Genomic DNA, 27,530 nt, shown 5'->3' with positions numbered 1-27,530 from the left:
GGAACCCCCCCCCCCTGAACTCTGCTTTCCCCCTCGTGAAGAAGGAGATCCTTTCGCCGTCCCTGCTCCTGCTGGATGATAGCTGTACATCTTCGCCCATAGCTTGGAAACAATTTGCTCATAGATGGGAAAGATGTGCACAGATCTATTCGATTTGATCTCCAACAAAGGAGGTAACGTTGCTAACGGAAGATCCAAGAAACGCCGATTGATAAACTGCAATGGATGATACACTTTCACTCTGAAAAAGAACGAAAGGAGAANNATACAGATTGGAGAAAGAAAGAAAAGCAAGATAGATTCCACAGTAGAACTCCAGGAAACATATAGAAACGTGAAACACGAGAACAAGTCAGTAAAGAACATCATCATATCAAGCTAGCTAGGATGACCCTGTGAACGGATGTATTCTACTTCTGTTAGGGTTGAAGAGATACACTCCAAAGAACGACACCATACAAGCACTGCACACAGGGAACAGTGAGCGTGTCTCTCCATGAGCTAACATATCGCAGCATATAAAGAGAGCTGGTGAACTTTCAAAGCGATGAAGCGGAGGAGAAACAGAATGATTGAGAGTTGTTCCTATATTGACTCCAACATCGAATATATATGCATATCTAGGGGTGTATGCACCCGGGTACACCTTCAGAGCTATACGACGAAGAGAAAAAACACTGTCCGATCAAACTGACCCACTTCTTTTGGACCGACGAACCGTAAGACAGAGAGGAGACAGTATGGAGGAGACACCGGATTAGATCAGAAGGAGACACTTACTTGATGCGTTGCTCAAGCACCTTGCGAATCCTATTTCTCAGTCTCATAAGAAGCTCTTCAGTTCGGCATCGACTGACCACTTGTGGATTAACCTGAGATGTATGTTCACCCACCGAAGAACACGAGACTCCTTAAATTTTACGAAAAGAACTCGGAGATAAAACTACCGAGAGACCGACAAAGAGAAGCACTCTCAAAGGATATCATGCCACTCACTCTACAAAAAATCCACTTGTCATATACCTACTCCTGTCCATAGATCCCTCGGGAGAAAAACGAATACCCTCAACCAACGCTAGACGGTGTCAGCAGTTCGTACATGCTTGAATAAGACGGAGAACGACAAGAAATTAGTGGGAACTCTTATCTAACCCGTCCCGCTTGTACATACAGAAATAGACAGGTATACACGTAGTAGATCTTCTATTCACGCAAGACCCGCAACACAGCCCACGCACAGACGAGTAAGTAAGGCTTCAGAAAGCTAAAAAGCAGCCTGTAGAGACCAGCAACCAAACACACTATAACTTTTTCAGACGACCACACATGAACAAGACATGAGGAAAGAAATATCAAAAAGAGAAGGTTCCTTCCACCAGTCGTCGTCATCCGTCAAGTTCAATCCCCCGGTCCTGCGAGCTGACCTTAAGGGGACTGCAGTCTGCAAGAAGTTGATTCGCTTGACTCTTCTTCACATAAACAAGGATATACGCGTTATATAGCTTTGAACGAGATCGGACCATCCGACCTGCAAAACCCAAACAACCCATGAGGCAGTACAGAAACGTTATCTCCTTTGTTCTTCGTCTGCGACCGCTCACGCATTCCAACTAGAGCGCATTCATCCTTCAGAAAATCAGGAAAACACTTCCTCATCTACTGTCATACGGGGAAGCATACGACAGCACCCATATTCACGGCAGTATACGACTCAGCAACTTGTGAATCAAAAGACATAGACACCACCTATCTTCGTCGCAATCACGTAAGAAAGACGCGCAGTAGCTTTACTCTCCATCACTGCAGACACGGTGCTGCGCTGGTCTTACCACGGAGATACAAGAAGTACTTCTTGAATCTCCGTGGTAAGTACGAGCACGGTCATAAGGAGAAAAGAAGAATAGAAGAATGCTACTTAAGGAAACTATTCTTCTACTTTTCTTTAGGAATACTGCCACTGCTGCCAGCAGAGAGCCACCGCAACAGATTGCTCGGGATCTGACTCGGCACCCTCCACCCCACTCCCCAACCCCCTCTCTCTCTCCCTTTCTCGACGTTGTGGTGAAGTGCATACGACAATTACCGATAAAGTACATGCCACAAATATGCCTTCCCTGAGGGCCGTTTTTGGCTCACGTGCATCTAAGGAGTAGATGAAGAAACATGTGTACTGCTGAATGCAGTGAAACAGTAAGACGAGAGAGACCAGAAAAGCATCTGCCGAGAAGACACTAAGAGAACTCTCTGATACGTCCGACGTTAACTATGATGGTACCCAATGCAAAAGGAGCGACTGAAAGGGGTTGTTTATACACTGTGGTCTGTGTCTCTACTTCGAAGAGGGATGTGTTCACGCAAGAAAAAAGAATTTGGGGACATGCCCATACCTGCGAGATAGTTGCACGGTTCTTCTTCTTCACCACCGAAGTTATCTCCGATAGCCGCATATTCTGAGACTGGATAAACTTTATCGTCATCAAACCGAATCCTACACAGAGACACCACCCATAGAAAGACTGACAGATAGATCGATGGCCACAGGAATACAAACGCATACACATTCGACAGCTAGAAGGAGGCATCCATCTAACTCCCCACCTATTCTCTAAGTGAGCGTAAAGAGACAGGAGAACCATCACTCCTCTTTCCGAAGTCTTGCAAAGGACTAAACCCTAAACTTTGAGCTACCACCCAGCCCAGCACTCCTCGCGTGATAAGCACCTCTGGATGGGCACCTTCAAAGGCAGGACTCGAGAAACACGACGGGCTTATTCCCCTTAAAGTCATGAAAAAAGCAAATCCGTTAACATGGAAAACGCCTCCACCCCCTGACCGACGCCGGTTAAGCGTAGTCAGTGAGAAAAGGGCGCTACGGTTTCTTCCGCGTGTTACAGAACACTGACTGCACTAGCCACACAGGCCACCCTCTCTACTGTGAAAATACTTCTGTCCCTTCTCACCATTGAGTCCGAGGAGGAGGTCGTAGGAAGCAATAGTAGTGCCCAGAGTTGACGTCTCCTAAAGGCAGAAAGGAGGGTAAGCTCTTGTGTAGTGAGACGGATTTCGTTCTAAGAGGATTTAAACGATCAGTCGTCATAGCTTCTTATCTCCTCACGAACAATGAGAGTCGGGAACAACGGTTGCAAGGACAGTGTAGACGACACACAGAGATCTGTGAGGAAGTTATGTGGGCTCCATCACGAAAAACTTGGTTTGCTTCGAAGACGATACGCATCGTCTGAGAGGCTGGGTTCAAGCAAGATGGGAGTCTGACAGACTTCTCACGTTATTCCATGCCTAACCACACATATGGTTACATACAGTTCAGCAGTCCTAAATGGGGTCAGCACTTGTGGACGTACGGTCACAATCACTATTTCTTTACAGCGCAAGCATTGGGATGACGGTCAAACAATCGCGACGTCGGTGGTGTAGGTTAGACAACTCTTCTCAAGACAGGTGGGGAAACGAGAAAAACTATGGAGGAGGAGAGGAGGAACAAGGCGTTTTCAGCTCCTACCCTGATGGACAGAGACTGCATGCAGCTCGTAGACCCCAGCATCAGGACAGAATTCACTGAGATCTAAGTCTCTTGTGAACTCGAAGCTGCGCAAAAAACAAAGCACAATACAAAGTCAACAGCTACACAAGAACAAGGCTGTGAAGAACTCCAATCCTGCGGCTCCGAAAGCTACAGAAGCTACATATTAAACAACTGTCAATATACACATGACATCGGCGCGGAGTGGGTAGTTCACGCCCGCAACTCATCGGTCCGTCCCCCAGCTTTCGCCCAGACTCAGCAAAACCACCTCCAACACGAAGGGCGCATGCGTAAGCCTGGGTCAGTTAGTGCGTGAGAAAGGAAGCTGAAAAACCGTAGTGGCTGCGGTGAAGACAAGACCACATAGGAGCTGCTGTCGGCGAAGGAGAGATCACGGAATCTATTTTCCATCGAGATCTTTACAGGTGTGTACAAATAGATGATACACACATACACACGAGACAACACCAAAGCGGGGACTATGAAAGTGTAGAAGTACAGGCATCTCCGAAGACCGTAAAGGAAAAGGATCCGCATAGTCAGGCACAAAAGTGTTCTGATACAACGCTAGTGAGAAGAACAGTTACAGTGCTTTCTATCTCCATGACGATTTTTCAGACTCAGAGATATATGTGTACGCAGGTATCCATACATATCGAAGGAACTCGAATGTAGTCTATTTTCTACAGCCGCCATTTCATACCTGCTGAAGACCTTGACGGTATCCATCTTTTCATAGTCAAAATCAAATCTCTTCAGAAGAAAGATGCAGACGGGAGGAAACCGAAGAAAGCGGACACCCTTCTTAGCTCTTTGTTTTCCGTATTGCTCGGCATCATAGGAATTCTCTCCTTCTAGGACCTCTGGCTGAACCAACCGACGTAGACTTTCGACAACCCCGCTACATCCTTTAACATCTAGGTTCAAATCTTCGAACGTCTCTTTCCGAGCACTTTTATAATCTACTTCGATACATTCGATATACGTCTCCATTTCCCCTTCGAACATTCTTTTAACCGAGCCTTCAGCAGGGGTACCTTGCATTTGCTCTTCAACTTTATCCAGCAGAAGTTTCAGGAGCTCATGGGTATCCTGCTGAGTAAAAGCATCTGCGGCATCCCAACCGAACGAGCGAATCAAATCCTTGCACGCGACAGGTTCGGACGATGTATAGAGACGAAAGAAGAGATTCTGTAGAGCAAGAGAAATGGATGGAGGTCGTCGTTGTTCCTGTTCTTCTTCTACAAGAAGATCTAACATATCCTGCTCATTCCAGTCAGAAAAGTCTTCTTCTTCTTCGGATTCTTCACTTGAACAGAAACTACTATCTCCTAACGGGGAACTCGACATTCGTGCACTTGTACTACCACGTGAACGAGCACGAATCGCTCCTTCACCCCTGGCATCCTCCTCTTCCATATGAACATCCGTACACCCCGTCTCTTCCATGTCTTCTTTTCCCTGCAGGTAAGCACCATCAAACAGAAAGCCTCGGGCATACAAGAAAACACCTACAGAAAAGACTCGTCTGGAGTGTCGTTCTTCTTCGCAGCCCTAGACACGGGAAAGGCCAGTATGTCCCTCTACCCAGGTGCGCTGAAAAAGCGAGACTGTCCGTTCCCTTCGCAGAGACATCGCCAACCACAAAAAGCTGCAAAGCTATCAACAAGAGAAGATTGCAAAAGGACAGACAAACTCCACCAGAAACTACGGTAGTTCCTCCGGCTCCGCTGACTCAAGAGGAGCGCAACGCTAACAGAGTCGCTGGCGCCATCTCACGGTGAGAACAAGGGGGACAGAGCACTAACCAGAGGGAGAGAGAGAAAGCGAAGATGATCGACATGATCTCACCGCGACAGAATAGAGACAGTGCACGTGTAGTCCCAGTTCGAGAAAGCAACGACGCCACACATGCATGACAACTGTCTTATCTATCCACCTATGCTCCAACCATCTGAAGTCGGTTACGCAGGACGTGTATCTACACTGGTACACAGCGAAGGTAGCCACATCTACTGTGTTCTTTTAGGAGACGTAAGAAGAGACGTGAGGAAGTAAATAACTGGTAGAGGACTCACAGGCATCTCATCCTTCATGTCTCCTTCTTCATTTCCTCCCGGAGTATTAGCTCTCCTCTTCCTTCGTTTCCTTCTGCCTTCAAGGATTTCAACACTTCTGCTACCACTTGTTACCCTCGCATCAAAACTCATCGCGTAGACAGCTTGTCTGAATTTCCCAATATAGTAAAGACTCTGTAGGAGCGCATTCATATAACAAGTTGCTCCATGGTTCTTCAGGCCTACATATCCTTTTCCAGCTCGCCCTAGACTGACTGGAGCACCTCCTAAGGCCGTGAGAGCAGAGAGCCTTCCGCCTCTGTCCCCACTAGTGCCTGTTCCTCCACCAACACAAGGGCCGAGGACATCTTCTTTGTCATCTTCTTCTTCCCATTCCTCATCTGCCCCGAGATCTTCATTCCTCCTCGTCCCTGTCTCCCGTCCCTCGCCGCCACTTGAAGGTTTTCGTGGGGGTAGGGGTGAAGGAGGACAAGGTGTTCGGAGACTTCTCGACATGACAGCATTGCCACTAGGATAGACAGCTGCCCTGAGAAGAAGATCGCCCGATCTAGCATCAAGAAATCGATCCTCAAGTAAGCTCAGATAGCTAAGCAAATTATGCCAACCCCGATCTGTCTCGTCGGAACTAAACTGAAAAGATTCGTCCTTCCAGGCAGATCGAGCTGGTTCCGTTAGATTGACGACATAGATGTGGAATCGAACTCCACACTGGAAAATCCAATCTGCTGGCCAGTCTGGAAGACTCCCAATCTCAACAAATGCACCGAGCGTGTGACTCTGCAGGATCTGCGCCTGATGTGGAGTTACTCCCCCACTTGTTCTCCCTACGCCTTGAAATCTTCCCCCACCTCCGATGCCTCGATGTGCTTGAGGTGGAGTGAGAGGATGCACCATAAGGCGAAACCGAAGAGACGGTAAGACTTTCCACTCGCTATAGATAGTGAGGTTTTCTATATCGTCGTCTTCCGGAAGGGCCTGCGTGCCCTCAATAAAGCGTGAACGGAAACGTGGTATGAGTAACTCAAGCTCATTTGGAAGAGGTCCCTCTAACTCATCTCCTGTGTTTGTACGACGTGGAGGCGGTACAGACGTTTGGGAAGATGAAGAAGTAGGCGACTCATCTTCTTCACAATCCTCGCCTTCTTCCTCAGCTCCTGCCCCTCTCTGTGCAGGAGTGAAGAAGCCTCCTCCCCCATTGGGGGGTACAGAGCTCCCTCCATCCTCCCCACGAGCTTGATTTCGTGATGTCTGCCGAGAGGTTCTCTGATCAGCGTTAATGATAGTAGTATTAGCACTAGGATTGCCACCAGGAATGCTCTCCTTCCCACAGGCAGGGAAAGAAGGGACAGGACATAGAGCCTCCTCTGCCTCCATTGCCCCGTGAAGACCACTCACTGCCGTTGTTTCGCCACGCCCGCCTGGATCACGAGGCGAAGAAAGACCGCAGGGAGGAGCTGGAAAATTCGTCGACGAAGCTTGCGCCTTTTTTGGGGTTGCTGAAGAGGAAGAATGCCCTCCGAAAGAACTGCCTGACTTAACGCTCCTCCTCAAAGCCGTAAAACAAGGCGAAGACAAGGAGGCCTTGTCTGGGGATAGTCCCGGAATTGGAAATGTGAGTGGCTCAGGTGTGCACACACCGGACGCGAGTGCATCCTCCTCTTGTTCCCACCTGTCTTCCAAAACAGAAGAAAGGGAAGAAGGTGCAGGAGACGACGAGCGAGAACACGCGTTAGAGGCCGGAGAAAGAGGAGAGGAAGAGGACAGAGGTACAGACAAGGCGCTATGGACAGAAGGTAAGAAGGAGACAGATGAGAATGATGAAGGAAGAAGACCGCAATCCCAATCAGGTTTATTTCTAGTTGCAGATTCTGATACAGGGGACGCGCCGCTGAGGCAAGAGGTACCTAACTGGGGAGACGAAGGACGAGGAAAACATTCATCACGAATCCTACTTCTATCCAATGTGCCCTCGGACTGACTCATCTTGCGCGGGCAGACGCATGCAGGCAAAAGCCCCGTTTAGCTCCTCTTTCCTGGCACCGAGATCATTCTTCTTACTGTTGTCTGTCTTCTGCCAGTCGGCCAGCCATTTGGATCCGGTAGACTTCTGCGGTCTGCTCTCTCTCCCCCGTCGCCTTTCTCTGCCAGTGTATGCCGACCAGCCCACACACCTGCTACAGAAGACAAACCTCTTCTTCTTTTCCTGGGGAAGCCAAACTGATTAATAAGATAACGAAGAGCGGCGGACAACAACCTCTCTCGGTAGAAAACAAGATGGAAAGGCGGTAAAGACCGGGACAACGGAAAAGGAAAGAGCATGCCCCCGCGCAGGAGAAAAAACAAGGTAAAGACGACAACCGGAGAAAGCACAAGAAGGGGCAAAGGTCCGGATGAAGAATCTAGGGGCATGGACGAGAACCGAGACCCACACGTCCCTCATCGACTTCCCATGAACGCACATTCACTGTGCACGGGGCACTAGAAAATTGCCTCAACAACATCAATCATTCAAGCCAGCAAAGACGAACCGGTGCAGCTAATGGGAAAGACAGCGCTGTCAACAGAGAAGTACGAAACTTTTTAACGGAATCTTCATCCCTCGTAAAAACGGAGAAACCGTGGGCGAAGAGTAAGTGGAATACAGCGAGTTGAACTGGAGATGCATGCACCTGCCCGCACAGAGAGAAGGTCGGAAGAAAAGGCAAAGTGTGGTCACCCCTGGACGTAGAGGTACCGTTGGGAAAGAGACGATGCCCTCCTCCGTGAAACGGACTCCACAGAACTGACGAAGAACGCCCAGCATATAAACCGAGGAGACAAAAACGGAAAGAAAAGTAACGAAGTTCCAGTGGAATTCCCAATGACCGACGTTTGGAGCCGAGGACAAGTGCTATAGAAAAGGAAGTGAACGGCCTGTATCCCTGGCTCAGTCTGGCTGGATTTGTCAGCTCCGATGGAAGTAGCGATAAACAGGCACGAGGCACTTCAGAAAGTGCGACATGTCTCTGCACCGGCGTCGGAGATCCTGCTTACTTGCTTACGCAGGGTCCTGATACACACCGGCGCAGAACGATGGGAAACAGAGCTTTTCTGCCCTCGGGGATGGTGTGTAAAAGAGGACACGACACGCACGTGACCTCCGCTGTGCCACTGCTCTGAAACAGCAGTCCAACCCGTACCCGATATATTTGTCTCTACAACATGGAGCTGGGCGTTCAGCCGCTGTGGTCTAGGCAATAGTCGGTTGACGGAGGGCGACAGAAGCAAAGGCGTGACTTTGCATGGAGGCTTGAGAAGGTGAAGTCAGTAGAGCATCTGGGAGCATGAGAACCATCAGGAGCTGGCCTATTCTGACGACCTGGCCTGGACGGAGAACGTGGGAAGGCTTCCAAGAGAGCGGAGGAAATTGCGAAGACGGAAATGTCGGGTGTGCATACAGTCGAACCCGCGGGACGAGGAACGGTGGAAAAACAAGCGGGGTCGGAAAAAAAGCAAAAAGTGATGCGAAAGGGCCTGTCGGAAAGATCGGTGCTTTGGCCGTTTCTGACTCAGATGCACAAACAGGGAAGTCGCGAGAAGAGGCGGTGGAAGGGTCAAAACCGTGAAAAATGATAGCGGAACATTGAAGCCTCACAGGGACGCAAGACTGCTGCAAAACAAGAGGAGATGAAGACGAGAGGCACACACAGTGGAGAGAGGCAATTCTTCACGGGCAAAAGCACGGAACCGGCAGGGAACCCCGACAACAGGCTGCTCTGGAAGGAAAAACAATTTTTACTCATTCGCGCGGTACGCTGGTGTTTCTATGCACCTCGCTTTTCTCCTTCGCATCACAACAAGGACGGCAGTATAATTTTCAGACCACGAGCCGGGGCAGCGATGTGACTCTTCTCTTCAGACGAAAAGGTCGTCAGGCCCAGCTCTCCTTCCTCCTTTTCTGTTTTGAGAAAGCTGCTCAAAAACGAGCTTCGCAAACCACATCGTGCTGCCACCGAATGCGCGGTGGGCGACCCAACACACATCAACACCTCGGTGTATGTACACCCCAGGGGCCTGTTACTCAATTCGCCGTTGGTGTCGTGCATGTTTCCTCAGGTGTCTTCTCCGCTACTAGTTTCTTCGTTTGCTCAGAGAACAAACACAATGCAGAAGCAAACGCACCTTCTTCTGCCACTGGAGGACTGTGGGCGCCAACGAGAACGCTCCATTCGACAGTGTCACGCACGAGCCTCCTCCGTCAAGCGGCGACGGCTGGAGGCCTTACGGGATCTTGCATTTCTGTTGACAAGGCAAGTTGGAGCCACGCATCGCACGTCATGCTCGCCCTTAACGTCCACGGCATTAGCATGTATTGAAGCTCTTGCAACTAAAAGAGCAACGTGCCCTCTGCTTTTGCCGTACGCCTAACAAGAGGGTATATAACTGTTCGGCGGCTGCGACCCTGTCGACTGGCGTCTTATCCTAAGAAGGTTGCTTTGTCGATAGTCTCCCTAAAAGACGCAGTTCGCCTACCGTCGTCTCATCAGAAGCTCTTCGGAACCCCCCTTACGTGTGGGGTCGTCACGCTTGTGTAGGAAATGGACAGCTTGCTGCATGGCAGTCGAGAAAGCACGGGAATAGGGAAGGCCAGCATCGGCTGGTAGTTTCTGTCGGCCTGCGTGCCTACGGGTGCCCCACCCCTGATCCCAGCATATGTAAAGCTTTTCAAGGGTTCCCACGGCGACCTTCGAATTCTCGCTAGCTGGCTATCCTGAGTGCCTCCTACTGCGGACTTTCCAAGAAGCGTGAATTGGGACATAAGCAACCAGCTAAACATGAGAAGCGGTGCACCTGTTGCGAGGAATCGAATCTTCAATCCGGGCTGCAGCGACGCCTGGTACAGGGCAAAGCAGAAGTTCTGCCATAGTGGCTGCGCAGAGAGACACTGTTGTCGCGAGAGTTACGGGCACCTGAACTCTGCCAGCTCGGAAACAGTTGTCTACAAGCTCCTGGCACCGACTCTTCTGTCCCCTCCAGTCCCTGACTTGCCGTTGGTGGTGAGAATCACTGCCTGCAGAGTGCCACATACTCGGAATGGGCGTGTTTCGGTTGCTTGCCAATATGTGCTGGGACAAACGTGCTCGCCCAGGGCCGGAAAAAAGTACTAGGACCTGACGACGAAACTACATGAGGAGCGGTTTGCATGTTCTGATTGTAGGCAATCACGTGACGACTAAGAGTCGCCCCGCACACTTTCCACCCCCCGTGCGATGACTGTGTGGCTACCCGAGTGTTCAACGGGGCTCGCCGGCAAAATCAGCACGTTGGAACAAGCCTAGTCCTGTGGACTCGGCGTCGTGAAAAATGACTTCAAGAGTGTCTTTCTGGGGGGCGCGTGCACCGAGACAGTAAAGAATAACTGAGAACTGTGGACAAAAGGAAACGCCACCAGCCGTGACCGGCAAACTTGGGGTCCACCGCACACCCGACGAGGTCCCGACACGTGCTTCCTCTCTGTACACTACGCGCGCGCACTCACGCACACGCCCAGGTACCCTGCTGCATACATAGCATGCCATCAGGCAACACCCTACGGCGTCACGCCGCCTCATAAGCTACTCGGGGACACGCTTGTGTACCCATGCGAAATCATTTGCAGACGTGTATCCCCATCCGCATAACCCGTACAGCTAGAAGAAAAAAAAGGCGGTTTACCGCTTGCCCGCGACTACTCTCGATGCCTCTCCCGCAACTCAGAGAGTTCTTGGCAGGGTGCTTACTTTCATCTCATTCCACTCCCCAAGCCGACACCTCCTTCCTGTCATCCATCACCAAAAGATGGAGGCTGCACCTCATAACTCCGCCACGTTGACTGTGTAACATGTGCGGAACTCACGCGCCCACAGAGTCATTTTCTACACGAAATAGCCCGTCAGGTAACATCAGTCACGCCTGATGTACTTGGATATGTCAATACTCTACGACAGTGCAATACGCATTGGGTACATGCCCCGACATCTCGTGAGTATACGTGGCATGCCCTTCGTACTGCACGCGGGACAGGCAAATTCCTTTAAGAATCTCGAGTTGATGTCGAGCTCAGTTCGAGAAGGTACCTTCATGAATGAAGCCTGTCTCCGTTCTTGACAAGGGTTGGTGCCGCCACGGTACACAATGCACGCGAGTCTCTACACTAACATTGTTCGCGGTCAGATATGACGGCGCCGGGCGTGTTAACTTCTGCGCCGCTCAGAAGCAGGATTCACTGATGCTTAATGCATCCGCGTGGTGATACGAGACGCTACCAGAAGAGCTCTGCGCACATCATCACACGTCTTGGGTGGAGTTATTTCAAGGGCCTTCTACACACCTCACGTCCCTTATCCTTCTCCGACACTGTTGTCCGCGCACGCGAAGCTTTGTACCGTAGCAGTTGAGTCGCATTTTTTAGTGTGCACCAGGTGACTCGCAGTTTCTATACTCTAACAGTGAACATGGAGAGTCCTTGATCAGTTGTCTCTATCGGCGGGCTGACCATGGACATCCTGCAGAAGGAACCGCAGACGTGAAAAACTCCTTGCGTCTCCTGCAAATGAAGCCCCGCGAGCCCGCCCGCCTTCCCCCCCCTTTCCCCACAAACAAATAATAAGGCCCTAGCTATAGCGCCAACAGTTCTACCCCCGAGACGACCATTGCCTTTCAGTGGAAACATTGTGATCAAAGAGCATTCTCAGGAAAAATTCTACATGTCTTCCTTTTGAAAATGAACGCGCTCCCATACTTCCCGTGTAACAACCGACTCATCAAGTTCCACTCGCATCCGGGATGAATATGGACCCCGACAGCAGCGGTATAGAAGAATTCCCTCAACAAAGCTACCTCTACCTGTCCTGTTGCCAAGAAGTGGGAGGCGCGGACAGGAACTGCCGTGTAGGTGTTTGCCCCCAACCACATGACGTCCCTCCTACAGCCTCGACGGCCAGAGACACGAAATGGCCTCGTCGCCGGGGTGCGCCCTGTGGCTAGCTATACGTGCGGGCCTGCCGCTCGAGTTGCACAGTCACACGGATCGGGAAAAAGGCGCCGCGAGGTATCTCACGTCTAGCAGGCTCTGCTTGAGGAAAAAACTTAGCGCACACCAGAGCGCTCCCCGTCGACTGAAGAACCCTTGTCTTCGAGAAACATCAGTGTACAGGAATGACGAAATCCACACGAACACAAAGACCACGCTGCGTTTCGGCAGCAGAATGGAAAAATTTATGCCATGCATTGTTGTGGACAGTGCAGCAGGTATACAAGATAAAGAAATGAAACCAGTACACTCAAAGAGAGAAAGAAGCAATGTAACACACAAAAAGAAGTCCTGTTTTTAGGCGCTCCGAGTAGAATACAGAATCGGAGCCTTCAAGGCCTGGACAAAAGATTGAAGGGGGGATCTCATGTCATACATGATGCAGACTGGGTCCCCACCCTACCAGACGCGCCGTCGACCCCTTTTCTCGCTTTCGCAATGGTACCACCGCGAGCCAGCTAGGTTCTTCAGCCCTGAAGTCTGGCACCTCCCAAGGCGCGAATGCCGAGAGTGCTGTCCCGCCCTTACACCTACGTAACCGAGCTTCGGGTGCCTCATTGCGTTGTTCTCTATCGCTTGAGGACCAGCGTAGAAGTGGCCGAGGCCCTTCACAAGCGACCGAATACAAGACGATAGACACATGTGAGGATATACATGCGTGTGGAAGTACCTATACACAGGCGGGGAAACACAATTCCGCTTGTTTGCTGCGCCTAGAGAAACTTAGGTGTTACATAGATACACAGGTGAACGTAAACACGATCCCCAGACGACCCGCTACAGCCGAGCCCAACGAAAAGCACCACGTCCTGTTATTTAAAATGCGACACGCTGCTGTCAATTCAAGTACCACCCTAAATACACAGCCCGAGTGCAACCACCTAAACAGCGATGGAAGCCAAGAAGAAGGAAGAGAAGCTCCGACAGGCGTGAAGCCTCCACAACGGTGAGAGCACCTTTGGACAAGAGAGAAAAAGGCCTCCGTTGATTCTCTGGTTGACGCCTCGTCGGACCTTTTGCTCCACCCCCGTCCGGTCTCTGTCGCTACACCGCTGAGGTCCATTGAAGGTACCGATACATATAGTGGGAATTGTGTTCTTTTCTTTTTCAGACACAGATATGCGAATACAGGTAAGACAGAGAAATGCAAATACAGATACAGAATACTACCACCCGCTTGCTTCTTCGATTCCTAGCCGGACACACAGAGTGAGAGGGTACTTCTACATGTGCCTATCCGAGTGTACCAAACAAGCGAGGTGAAGAAATGTGCCTTGAGGGATGGGCAGGTGAGTAGGTAGTACGAGCGGACTCGAAAGAGGACGGAAGAAGAAATGCCAAAAATTTGTGCAAGGAAAAAGTCAAGGAAGTCGAGGAAAAAGTTCTTTCTCCTCTTTTCACACAGGAAATGGATGATAAAGAACCTCGAATCCATCATCCCTTCGTAGGCGAGCGACGACAAAACTGCAATACATTACACGACAGAGAAAGAAACGATGCTCAACAGCTCATCCGTAAGTCGAAAGACTGGACGGCAACAAACCCTGATACAGGAAGACGGCCCAGAGAGAGGCGTGCGGGGTTGGTGACGCATATGCACGGGGGGATCTATAGGCGTATGAATGAATAGGTGTACTCGCAGCGATATCACACACGCGCTTCCGTCAGCGTATACGCACATATATACGGGGGGTGTGTGCATGACTCATAGCTTCGCTGAGAATGAGAAAGTCTACCAGGCCAGAAAGAGAGCCGCTCGGCGCATTCACGATCACATCTTTCTTACACAATCAATGATTCAACCACAACGAGATGTCTGTACACCTAGCGTACACGTAGAGAGACTGGCCCACCAGTCAGACGTCAACACACGCACACACTGCGGCAGCCGGGTGACATGCTGAAGGAATCTTGCCTCTTGAACAAGACCATGAAGAACATGCAGAGGACCAGAGCATATCTGCGTATGTCTACTCCAGTGGTTCGTACATACATCATCACCACGTACCTCGAAAGGTACCTATAAAAAGAGACGTGCTTGTTCGTATAGCGGCTTGTGTATCGAAAGACACGGAAAGGCCCTGCGAACGGTCCCGTGAAGATGTTACAGAGCTGAAGTGCTCTGCAAGCTCTTCACCGAGGATCTAAGACTCGACATACATTCATGTGGAGTACAGGAATCGACGGGTCTGGGCACGGCAACACGATATGCAGCCGTCGTCCTTCTCTTGGGTACGAGTAAACAGGAACGCTGCTCGAGTTTTCTCTCCATGATAGTAACCAGAAGTTGTATATATGCTGGAGTGGATACATTTCTTCGTACGCGGACCCTTTTCACATAATCAGCTATAAATAGCTTACCAAAGGAAGACATGAGAATGTACCACCTCCTTGCCATCGACCCTCCTTCCTGAAAACGCAGAAGCCACCCAAAAAACACCAAGGTCCCTCGGTGAATGCAGTCACAGAAGATCTACCCAACAGTTGAGTGAACGTCCTTCATCCCCATATCACTTCTCTCCAGGCATAGATCCTCGCTTCCGTCTCGCAGAGCACTAGCTGCCCGCGCATGTACCGCACATCGAGTGAGAAGTGAAACCTCAGGAACAGCCACACACAAAGATCGCCAAAAAAACCAAAGGCGTACAGTGGATCGAAGGGAAAGCCAACACCTGCACGTACACTCCCTTCTGTACCAATCATCTAAAGAACTAGGGTAGCACGAGAAACTCCAGAAGGTGCTTGGGGCACCACAAAGTAAACGCGCGCTTGAGGCTACACAGAAGGGGACAGACGTCTCCCAGGAGAAAGAAAGAATAGGTAACATGCCGGACGAATGAAGCGAGGAAACCCCAGTGCCTACGGTTCATCTTTGCGTGTTGAATTCTCTCGTGAAGTCCGTTCTGCCTGATCCGCTAAACTCGTCCTTTCCTGCACCATGACTCTGCAGTCCAAACAAAGCCAAAAAAGAGTGAAAGAGATGAGGAAGGAAAAATCTATATACAATGTCTTGAGGTACCGAGGCACGACTCATTTCACCTCTGTGGGAAACGTCCGTCTCTATTCCTTCTTACGAGAACTCACACGGTATGCCATTTATACCTGATAATCCTCCACTAGTTGAAGCCACTGGATATGAATCAGCCGCACGGGTGTGAAGTGAAAAGAGATGAACGTTTGTTCGATACCTTTTCCCCTGGACTTGTTTTTTTCAGTTGCCCTTCTCAGTTTCCTCCAAAGAGGTTATCAGTAGGGTCGCCCACACTGCATTCTTCCGGGGCACGTGTTGGGTAAGAACATGCGTCCGTATAGAACATCTGTGTGCGTCCGTACACCATAGAAAAAACATATACACTCTATCTCGGGAGAGAAACCAGTTCGTCTCTTTTTGATGCTCCTTTTCCTCAAAAAGATAGACCGATGTACCGTACAAGCAGCTAAACTTACGAGTGTCCTCCCGGATTGGTAGCCATTGAAGGATTGACGAGTTTTCCATTGCTCATATGAGGCCCTGTACGATCGCGTTCCACAGTGCTCCTTGCTGAATATCGCGGACGAAAGAAAGACCGACACACGCACACATACAGCGAGATCACGTAAGACGCAGGTTACAGACATTCGAGAAGCAAGAAAGTCTTTTCTTTTGGTCCGATAGAATGCTCTCCTGTATAGGCCACTGGCGTAATCAGCTCATACATCCAACCGTATACGGAACAGAGGAAGCCGAGGACAAGTTACCACCTAGACGCGAAAGCTTCTTCCCTTTGAAGCTGTGTACTCCTAAACTCCCCTTTGTCCGTCTCCGCTACCCACAAAGATAGACAGCAAATACCTAAAGTACGTCAGGTCTTCTTTAGCAACCCGCCTGCACAGACACGGCCTTATACGAATAACATGATACGCCCCTCGTCTCGCTTCGAGATTACCTCATGGCTACTCATGGTGTGCATGCTAACTGAAAACCTAGAAAGCATCCCTTCTTTCCAGCTCTATAGTGTGACAATCACTCAAACACAAGTGCTGCGACGGCTAGGGATAAAGCAGAAAAACGCTCCCAAGACACACAGGGGCCTCCGGCTTACTGATGAGAGCCTGCCATCGTATAAAGGCCAAAGTACGGCTAGGCAGCTTGCCTTGTCGAAAATGACAGACACGCTTTCCTCGGCTTACCTCCCGGTGCACGATCCGAGTCCCGCTTAATCCCGCGGGTTCGCGTATCTTGACTATACATCGCGTGGTGTGTCCGCGCGGAATTCTGAAGAGAAAGAGACCAGGCAAACATGCCTTACGGAGATGGCACGAGTACGGCTACACCTTGAACAAACGTGAAGTGTCTTTCTCGAGATAAAAAATACCAACACCACATGCTACGCCCTTCCATTCATCCTCCCAAGACATCTTTGATCGGTCTTCGTTTCATTTCTCTCCGTGTACGATACGCCGAACTCGGTAGACTTCAAGATACGTTCCTAGTAGCCGGTGAATATGTACAGTAGAAATACATAGACACGGCAAGTTCACGGAGAAAAACATATACCCATAAATCCAGGTTACACAAGGCCTTTCGTCTGGTACACTCTCCATCAGTGAGGAGAACACTATACGGATACGGCTGTAACTATGGGAAACTCGATTGGTTTGTTTCTTTTGAACCAGAAGTAGAGCAAAAGTGAAGCACAGAAAACAGAAGACTTACAGGAGGTACTCCAAGGCTGTTTCTTGTGTTGAGTTTGAATGTCCAGTCAAAATCCTGCTCTCCTTCCTAAGCACAACAGGAGAGACAACAATGCACAGGCGTCGACCTACTCGTCAGTCTGCCCGTGGATGAGCTGGACGCACAGAAGATCCGAAAAGCTTGTCTTCATACACACACAGGCTCTGTAGGCTCTGACAGGCCGAAAAGCCTACTGACGCAAACCATATGCTCATTCCTCTCCGCTCAATATGCTCTTCCACACACAGACACTCAGTCTAACTTCCTGGGTAAAAGAGACGAAGCCTACGGGTGAATAAACCGGATCTGAGGTTTAGATGTGTCCGTCTTTCTCATAGGTGAGCGAGGCGATGTATGAGAGCATCGAAAAAACGCCCTTACACTGGTTTGTTCTGTTCCACTCGGCCTACATGCGTTTTGGCGTCCTGTGTACGTCTTCATACGGACGTGTAGATAAAACATATATGACTATGAACCGCGAGCCGTTCAATGATATGTATGTGAGAAGTCAAACTCTCGATCCCCACCCATATATGGTTTCATTACAGACACAAGTCCCCCCGCACAAGCCCTAGAGAGTGTGGAGTATTATAGATGCAGGATATCACATATGATAGAAGAGAAGTAGGAGAAGTGAAAACATACGAGAGTAGAAAGCATGACACACATTTCAGTTCGTTGAGCTTCTGTTCACATGGGCAAAAGTGTGAACTCTTGTACGTACACGCCAAATAGTCTGTTTTTGCCGCAACATTGACATATGAAGAACGATGCTCTATATGCAAAGAATCCAACCTGCTATCCTGACGGCCACAGATACGAGGGACAGAAGTAAAGACAACTGATGGATGGATGAAAGCGAGTGACTAAGGGCAGACAGGAGAACTCTTACATCAAAGCCTTCCTTGATGTACAGATCTCTAAAGAGCCTCCTGAGATACGTGTAGTCGGGTCGGTCTTCAAAACGGAGAGAGCGGCAATAGTTCAAATAGGTGGCGAACTCGGCTGTGAAAAAAACCAAGGAACAGGACACAAAACACAGACAAACACAGTCAGTCATACACATGCAACCTTGAAGCCATCCCTCCATCCAATCACACGCAATCGACGGAGCACGCGTCCACGTTTCCTGGGATTTTCAAGGGATGAAAAGCTCACTACTATTTCAAAGCCTGTATTCCACGTCTGTCACTTTTCGTAAGAAAATACAGAACAAATGGAAAACTGAGATAGACAGATTTGTCGTCGGTGGAAACATACATACATACATAGAAGACGGACATACACCCAGAGAAAGCGTACTAGCGATACTCATGCAACCGAGGCACGTGATAAGCTTTGCAATTTCAGGTAGTCACAACGTGCGAAGGAGAGAGATACGATGGGGTCTTTCAGTCGGGGGACTTCCGATACAACAGAGAAGTAAAAGCGATGACTGGAGTTGGTTAGATACCTCACGCCCTCGCTTTCCGAAGAACAGCGAAATCAGCATGCATCAACACGGGAATTCTTAGCTTTCATTCCTCCGTCCATAAATGAAGGACACGACCGTGGAAGCAAGTCCTTAGGAGACATCCCCGCTCGACAATTCTTCTTAATACTCCTTCGCGGAACACAGAAAAAAAACAATACATACGTATATATATATTCATGAAAGAAAGAATGACAGCGCTTCAGGAAACGCACCTGGATAACCTTTGCACAAGACATCGACAGGAGTAGACATTTTTTTTTCCATGATCTTATGATACTTTTCTTGTTTTGTATTGGCTTTGATTCCTTGCCAAGGCAAAGTTCCTCCTACAGGCAAAACAACACACGACACAGTGAGGTTCACACCTATACTGACAGACACATCACACAGGTATATATACATATAGAGAGAGAGGTGCCTCCTTGGGCACATGCATCATACATGGATATGACTGCATTGTAAACAAGTAGTCTCTGCCCTCCCTCCTTAGAGAAGAGTCTTTGCTGAAACACTCAAATCCACACATACAGCATAAAAAGAAAACAGCCGGTTGCATGGAAAGAGATCATGCTGCGCGCATGCTTCCTCACGCCAGTTCTCCAGTAGCTCCCTGGTCTCTTTATCCGTCACTCCTTTACAGTAGTCGTTGAAGTACATACGAATACAATTGGGACATGACTCAATCTCTTCTACTTGAACAGAAAGCATCGATTGCAGAACCCCGTAAAGCTCCAGGACCACCAGCTGAAAAGCTTCCCGCAGAATGACTATCGACACAACATCACACGGTGCCCCTTGATTCGCCCGAGTCAGAAGGGAGAGCCTCAATAGATCTGCCTGACGACGTTTCTCGATCCAAACCTGTTGTTTTGCCTTCCGACACTCTATGAGTCATCGGTAGCTACTCAGTTGGCTTCGTTTGTGTTTTCCACAGGACTTTTCTGCAGGTCCTCTTGTTCTTGGCTCGTACACGGCCACTCACTCTACACCGTATGTCTAGACCGGGGCAAGGGAAAGACACGGGCGCGCACAGGGCGACGCTTGACGGCGGCTGGGAGTAACCCAACACCGCAGAGCCACTGCTTGGACATTCACGGTGATTAGAGAAACGGCAGATAAATAGTAGGAGAGAGAGAGAAAGAAAAGAAATCAGTGAATGATGAGGAATGCAAACGGCAGGAGGGGGGCCCTCCACCCGAAACACAGACAATATCTACACCCGAGATGTAGCCCTAGAGATGCAAATGCGGGAAATAGAACAGGAGAGATTCGAATGAAAGGAAACTTAGCACAGCGATGCCGGAGAACAGTTGACTGGATGCGGGTTCCTCTCACCTCTGCAAAAATAGACAAGCACGTATCCAACAGCCTCTAAGTCATCTCGACGACTTTGCTCAGAGCCAAGGTGAGCGCTAATTGACGCATAACGAGCTGTCCCCGTGAGGTTCTTGTTTTCACGATAAGGGATATGTTGATGAGTTTTAGGGTCTCGATACTTCTTTGCCAATCCGAAATCAATCATATAAATCTGATCGCAACATTCGAAACACACAGACAGACACACACAAAGGCAACCCCGTCTCCGCTTTCCTACATGATTCTCTACACCCAGTCAATCTACCTGGAGAAGCTGACGATGCGTGCAGCCACGCCTGCGACTACTTCGAGAGACGACAAGGAAGCCTTCAAAGTGGAAAGAGAGGACAGCAAGCTTCTCTCGGCTTTAAGGCTGACATATCACCATCTATCTTGACTCAACGCAGCAACGAAAACTGAAACGCTGGCCTCGCAACACACCGAGCTTTGGTAAGGTCCGGCTGCTGTACAGGGGAGTTCACGGCATCTCCACTACACAGTACAGGTATGCTGGAAGTATGAGTGATCCTCGCCGTATCCGAGAAAATAGTGCAGAGTGAAAAAAATCCGATGTCAATCACATCCTACTGGCCCCGGAAGCTCAACGACACCGCAAACCTAGGCAGGCAAAAAAGCAACGGAGGGGTTTCTACCCTTTAGAATCTACCACTACACCCCAACCCCGACAATCTCGCTTACGATATTTTGATGGCGGGGACTTCCAAGAAGGAAGTTGTCCGGCTTGATGTCACGGTGAATGAAGTTCTTCGAGTGTATATACTCGACCCGCTGCAACTGAAAAAGAAAAGGAGCTGGACAGATGAAAAAACAATCTCGCGAAGCCCCCCGCAAAAAACGATAGGATACACACACCTCTCTCTCTGTCTTTATGGGTGCATGCACACAGGTAGGAAACCGTGGATGTAGATACAGGTGCGTTCATAGACATAGGCATATACATATATATATATACATACAGTTTATATCGTCTGCATGTCAGTTCACATGGACAAACGTGGGCGTATTGGCAACCGGGGCCACCGAAAGCGTGGACATCTTTAGCAACCACGTAAGAGCTCATTTAAGCCAACTCTGTATATTGCTCGGGAATAGGGAGTCGGAAATTGTCGATGCACCTTCCTTTATAACAGACGCCACATATCACAATATGTACGATGGCAAACATGCAATTTGGAAGAACCAGAAAGGCTACCAGACACGACCGTTCAAAAACAATGCATCCATGTGAGCCTCATGAAATGAGAATGCATCTCTGTATGCCTATATATATGTATGTATGTGATATGCAACGATATGGTCTCAGACACTTCTAACAGATATGTGCACGTCAAGAATGAGAAAGGAAGCCAGGGTGGGACCCTGCACGCGAAAAAAAGCCAGGGCTCCGACCTCCCAGAACTGGAAAAAGAGAGTGACCGCAAGGTGTGTACGTGCGCGACTGAAGGGAGCCCTGACAAGAGACTTCCCAGATTAACCCATGGCGTTCCTCACACTTACAAATTGGTCAGCAAGCAGAAGAATCGTCTTGAGTGAAAATGTCCTATTGCACAGATTGAAGACATCTTCCAGAGACGGGCCAAGAAGCTCCATAACCATCACATTGTAATCTCCCTCGGTCTCACAACAGTAGGCCTCGGCAATGCCAATCCCCCCCTGTAAATGCTTGAGGAGTTTATACTCATACAGAAGTTGAGGGTGCTTCGCCTTGGTACTCTCAACCTTCAAAGCAACTTCCTGACCTGTCTGTGTATTGACACCTGACGCACGAGAGACGGAAACAGAAGAAGTCTTTCTCAAACTGAGGATGGTCTTTAAGTTTTTTCGCACCACCACGCAAAATATATGGCAGACAAACGCCACATAATATCACGTCGCATGCATTTCTCATGCCTGCGAAGAGACTTGTGAAGCGGCGTTTATCTAGTCTGTGGAGTTTCGAACCCTGACGCGTAAGCGACTGCATGTACACACTTGCTGCTTGTGAAGCACATAAACAACTTGTCGCATGTACCCCGAGGGCACGAAGGAATCCCTGGAAAAAGGAACCTAAAAGCCCGGAAGACACTGCGAAGTACTCTCTCTCCTACCATACAAAAAGACAGCAGGGCGGCATTACTACGTAAGCAGAGATATGCCCCGAAGAACGAAGGCTGCCACGGGTGTCTATCTATCCTCAAATCCTGTTGGCAAAGCAAAGAGAAATAAGCTACCGGATAGCGGTAGGACAATAGCAACATTGAAATTGAACTTCGGCGGAGGACTTCTTTGTGCATGTATGCGATCGGACTATACTCGAGCAATCCTAGGAGATGTGCCTGAACTAACTACATTCAGCCAAGAAATCTCGAAGTCTCTGCCGCTCCGGCCTACCAGAAGTCTGTATCGTACACACCAGCAGCACTACTAGATGTATATACAAATCTGCGCATGCATTCGTGCTTGCCGTATCCTGGTGTCCAGCCACGTGGAACGGCTTCGGGGCGTGAAACAAGTGAAATCATGGAGAGGAAACAGAGCCGACGTTATGTCAGTCGGTCTGTCACGGCCCCTTGAAGAGGGAGTATTGAGCAGGAAGAAACCAAGAGAACACAGAAATCTGAGTTCACCTTTATAGATATCTCCAAAAGAGCCTGAACCGATCTTCCTCCCACACTTCCAGACACCGCCAATCTTCATGTCTTTAAGTGATTGCGCCATCTTGGGACTGGAAGAGTGACTTCTCGATACCTGCTGCAAGGCCATGTGTACGAACTTCCCTCTCTTCCCTCTTTCTTCCTCCTCTTAGGAGGAAGAAAGATCCACCAAACAGGAACCGAAGGAAGGCCACCCCTCTGTGCAGCTTTTCTTCTGTTTTCTTTTGTTTCCAACAGAGGCTGTGGACAGACACGTAGATAGGAGGCACTACAAAGTAGTAACAGTGAGGACAAGGAAGAAAAATAAGGAACTGCTTGTTTTCCTCCGGAGAATAAGATCGTCACTACAGCCTTTTTGTGTCTGGTCTTTGTTCCGAGAGATGAAACTTAGGTCCGTCCGTTAACGATGGATGTCTCTGCAACGCAAGATGAGAATGTCTCGTTCGAAGCTGTTCCACTTGAAATTCACTCTTCGGATCGAGCGGCGGAGAGAGAACGAAAAGAAAATCCCCCTTGCTGACCAGCGGACAACGAAAAAGATGCGGCAAGGGCAGTTCTTATACGAATTGCCGAGTGACCGGATGTGAAAGGTGGTGACAGCTCTCCAACTGTCTAGACACCTGGCACAGCCGGCACAGTTGCTACAGTTGAGATGAAGGCTTCGAGAACACCAGCAAAAGAAACGATGTCTTCTCTTTTCTTAGAAACCATCCAGACGGGAGAGGACTACTGGTGAAGAAGCGCTGGAAACCTCAACCTCTCGGCGCAGAAAAAGAGACCGTGTACGGTTCTCCTAAGGGGAAGGCGAGAAGGAAGAACTTTACGAAGAATCACAGCAAGCAAGACAAGACGGAGCGCAGAAGAGAAAACAGACAGAAAGAGAGAAATCAAGTGACTGGGAGAATGTGGGGTCCAACGAGACACTCCGAAGGCGCGACAGAAGTACGGTGAAGGAACTCCTGCTGACGCTGGCTGAAAAGGAAGAATGAAAGAGACGACCAGAAAAATGGCTGACGCCGCCGCGAAAGTGCCTGTACACTGCAAGAAAGCAGGCGACCAGCAGTCTGTCGTCGGTTCATTGTCATCATACCAGAAAAAAGAAACAAGTGCCCGGCGGAAAAACTTTGGAGAGCAACAGGGGAAAATACACCAAAGAAAAAGAGGAAGAAATAGCCAGCATGTAAAAACTTGGAGAAGAAACAGCCTCAGTGTGAACTCCAAACAAAGGTGTTGAGTGAGGTGAAACTCATGCAGCAGTATAAAACTCCTCAACGCTTCTGTAGAAGAACATCAGAGGAGGAGCTGGAGTATGTACTGTCCGAAAAGGGGGCTCTACTAAACAAGAGGAAACAGGACAAAAAAGCAAACGAGGAGGGCTATCAATAAGAAGGAAGAAATCACGCGGCATTCTTGACGTGGCCATCCCGAAGAGGAGGATAAAAAAAAAGAAGCAAGTTGGCATCAGTCACCAGAACACTCGTCGTGTGTTTCTTCACGTTAGACGCACAGCATTACAGGCTCCCCACGCACCTGTGACAAAGTACCAAACACGCGGAGAAAACAGAAAAGCGTCAAGTGTCCTTTCTCTGCTCTCTACTCTTGTAGCGATAATCGATAGGAGGTTCAGAACCACCCTTCCCGAAGATACGCCAGTACGTCACTGTCGGAAGCTCGTCCGTTCACGGAAAAATACACGGCCAACTGCCCAGCTTGTCTCCGAGGAACAGGCTGCGTTGTTCGGGGACGTTACGAGTATCATGCGGCTCTGAAAACAAGGCTCTACGGGTCGTCTACCTTGTCGTGGCACGCAGCGGGGGCTACCGAAGAAAAAATGAGGGGAAAAAACGAGTGTAATCGAGGGGAGATCAGCGTAGCCACGCTTCAGAGGTAGACAAAATCTGGAAACATCCTAGACTATAATGGCCTCGCTCCGCCCAGCGAACATGGTGGAGGGTTCAGATGAAAGGCAGTACCAGAGAGAAGCGTCGCCGTGCAGCGCAGTGAACTGCGACTGCTGGCAGAAATTGAAGGACACGAGAAAAGACGCAAAGAGAGTACGGTCTGCTTCGGCGAAATGGAACGGGGAGAAGCAGGGATGAGACAGAAGACTGGAAGCATCAGGAAACGTGGACTGCCCTGGACAAAACGAAGAACCGGTATGGCATCGCAAGAAGACGATGAAGACAGAAGGTTCTGAGACGGCGTTTCGGCGACACATTGAAAACTGGCAACTAAGCGAAAAAAGCAGAAGTCGGACAAAAAAAAGACCTGCAGCGGCACATACAAGCACTGTTGAGAGGAACAGGCCCGGAAATCAACCAAAGTTGTATTAACTAATATCCCATACCTTTACCGAGCATGGATCCAAAGGCAACGAAATCGTGTTGCACCGGACAATTCCGAGAAGAAGAAACTCAAAATCGTGCAGGCCGACAATTTTCCTAATGATACATGAGGACAGCTGGATGACCAGGGGAAAGAACTTGACGCGGTGCCTCGTCTTACGAAAGTACTACCTGATGCTCCAAGGTAAAGAAGAGGGATTCACAAGAATAAGAGTCCAAAGAGCTACTATCCTTTACCGAACATTGCCGCTGAAAGGTAAGCATGGGAGGCGACGAAAAAGAAGCTAGAGGAATACCAGAGAAAACAGAAAGCAGAGGCTGCCTCATTAGAGGTTTTCCCGACCGCGAACACCGCCATGAGCGGTTCTTTCTAAGCTCGCAATCCTCGAGGTCATACCGTGGCGAATGGAGTCCATCGTAACCTTAAAACGAGTTTGTTCGCTCATGCTCGGCCGGAGAAAGACGGTAAATTTCCCTACGCGGTCCCCCAGTGAGTACAGAACAGCGCAAGCATGCATCTCCGAAAAATAGAAAATTCACGGAGGAACCGACCGCGCCGCGGAGCGGACGCTGTGCTTCATCGGAAAATTACGTGGTAGCCATTTGCGTTAGCAGGCATTCCACAAGCCGTGCACTCGAATATAATCCGGCCCAGCCGTGACACCCGATACATGCATCCTACACATTCCTCTGTAAGCAGATGGGTCGCCTTGAGCCTGGACGCGATGCTTACGTTTTCAATTCTCCCGTCTGGGCTTCTGCGGTACGCGTCACCCCCGACATGCACAAAATCATGTACCCATCATGCACTCACATCTCCTGTCCTGCGTGTCCCTATCAGTCGGCAGTTTCAAAGATATACGCGTGGCCGCGTTGACTCTGTAGGTGTATTTCGCGCAGTCGGCCTGCCTTTCAACCGTCGTGTTATGTGCCAGCGGCGAACAGGTCCTAGGTGCTACTGGCAAGTGCCCGAAGCTTGCCACTCTGAACAGGCGATGGCAACGGTACCCGCCCCGACTGACTCTGATGAGGAGCGCGACAGCCTGGCAGAACTGTCCTTGCCAAGTGCGGTACCCCAGAAGTTTGGCTACTGACACTCGTAGCCTTTTACCGAGTGCTGCTGCGGTGCCAAAACTGCCGACCTACCTCGCAGTGAAACCAGGGAAGGCCTCACCCACTTAGGCGCGCCCCAGAGAGGACCCTCCCGCCTACCTCCCCCGAGAGAGTATCCCAGGATTGCTGAACAATCGTATGTGTGGTAGTATTCGTCTGTGAGGCAATGCAGGCTTGTAGGATAGTATCACCTGAACAGAATAATGACCGGCAAGGGCCAGTGAAGAACAGATTAGCCAGGTAGCTATGCAGAACAGGCCTCCCATTCGACTGAGTGAACAGGCGGTGAGGAGCACCGGCGATCACTACTTTCTTGTTTTGGGAGGGAAAGAAGAAGATCAAGGGTTGTCTGAAGCTACTGAATCGTCTGGTGTGAGTAGTCATCCGTAGAGAGGACGATTCGGGAGCTGTGTTAATGGTAATGATTCTTATGAAAGGAGCTGCGCGCTACCATCGGCTGACATTCGTATTCCGTCAGAAGGGAGTGACCGGCTACAATTCGGTCTCTCGTTATTTCCTCTACAAGATTTCGAACTAGGAACACCAGGGAACTCTGCAGGCTGATCCCTCCGTCCCGATAGTTGCGCGACACGGGTCAAGGGTCCTGTTTGTCGCTGCCCGGGCAGTGAACAGGTCTACATGGGAGTCATTCTGGCGAGGGGATAACCATACACAGAACCCCAACCCCTGTGCCAAGCTGAAGTTCTCGGAAAAAGGCTTGGAAACATTTGTCTACAAGTGAATTCAGTAGACTATGATTTGGTTGCTTCCGCCCGCTCATGTGTGTGGTTCCGAAGTGCGCGCAACACCCATCTGGCCTGACCCGGACAACCTTTCGAGACGCAATCCTCTTAACCTTCGAAAGCCTGGCAGCATTCAAGTTTTCTACCCGACTCACTCCGATCACACTCCTCCGGCCGCGCCACTACCTAATCACAGGACTTAGCAGCACATGTGTGGAGAAGAGGGAGAACGACCTCAGTTTGGTGGCTTCTGAAGGCTGGATCTTGCATGCCGGGCCATCTCAGCAGAAAGTGCAAGCTCCGCATGGGAGTGCGTCTGCGTGCTTCAGGCGGAAAACCGGAAAGTTCCATGTATCTATCCCCGGCAGACAGATTGCAGAAACCGTTGGGAAAATGTAAATAGTGGCATCGGGACCTTTCGTACTGTTGCAGCACGGGGCGAGGCGACACCTTACGAT

At 49.7% G+C, this 27,530-nt stretch overlaps 2 protein-coding genes across 2 annotated transcripts in view; both read right to left on the bottom strand.

The window, feature by feature from the left end:
* The window catches only part of CSUI_004859 (ubiquitin carboxyl-terminal hydrolase family 2 protein), a gene marked incomplete at its 3' end in the record, with an annotated part of 16,691 nt that extends 7,136 nt beyond the window's left edge, over positions 1-9,555 (bottom strand). Inside the window, exons 1-8 of the mRNA XM_068065040.1 lie at positions 5,623-9,555; positions 4,248-5,005; positions 3,521-3,606; positions 2,961-3,018; positions 2,388-2,488; positions 1,425-1,528; positions 781-872; positions 1-241 (exon numbers count right to left, since the gene is read on the bottom strand). The exon at positions 1-241 is cut by the window's left edge and continues 673 nt beyond it. Of these exons, the coding sequence (XP_067922997.1) occupies positions 1-122 (122 nt within the window). The 5' untranslated portion in view covers positions 123-241; positions 781-872; positions 1,425-1,528; ... (3 more) ...; positions 4,248-5,005; positions 5,623-9,555. The remainder of the gene's footprint in view (positions 242-780; positions 873-1,424; positions 1,529-2,387; positions 2,489-2,960; positions 3,019-3,520; positions 3,607-4,247; positions 5,006-5,622) is intronic.
* Positions 9,556-14,013: 4,458 nt separating this feature from the next.
* CSUI_004858 (casein kinase i) lies at positions 14,014-25,736 on the bottom strand. The gene is made up of 12 exons (XM_068065039.1): positions 22,845-25,736; positions 21,736-21,995; positions 20,917-21,012; positions 20,197-20,389; positions 19,074-19,187; positions 18,280-18,392; positions 17,370-17,435; positions 16,844-16,928; positions 16,121-16,214; positions 15,537-15,617; positions 15,035-15,083; positions 14,014-14,137 (listed from the first exon to the last, which is right to left on the bottom strand). Exons 1-12 carry the CDS (start codon positions 22,978-22,980, stop codon positions 14,108-14,110), a joined length of 1,317 nt encoding a protein of 438 aa, XP_067922996.1. The 5' UTR covers positions 22,981-25,736; the 3' UTR covers positions 14,014-14,107.
* Positions 25,737-27,530: the final 1,794 nt, after the last annotated feature.

Source organism: Cystoisospora suis (assembly GCF_002600585.1).
Source record: "Cystoisospora suis strain Wien I chromosome Unknown contig_2320, whole genome shotgun sequence".
Taxonomy (NCBI): Eukaryota; Apicomplexa; class Conoidasida; order Eucoccidiorida; family Sarcocystidae; genus Cystoisospora; species Cystoisospora suis.
This window is presented reverse-complemented; position numbering and strand designations above follow the sequence as displayed.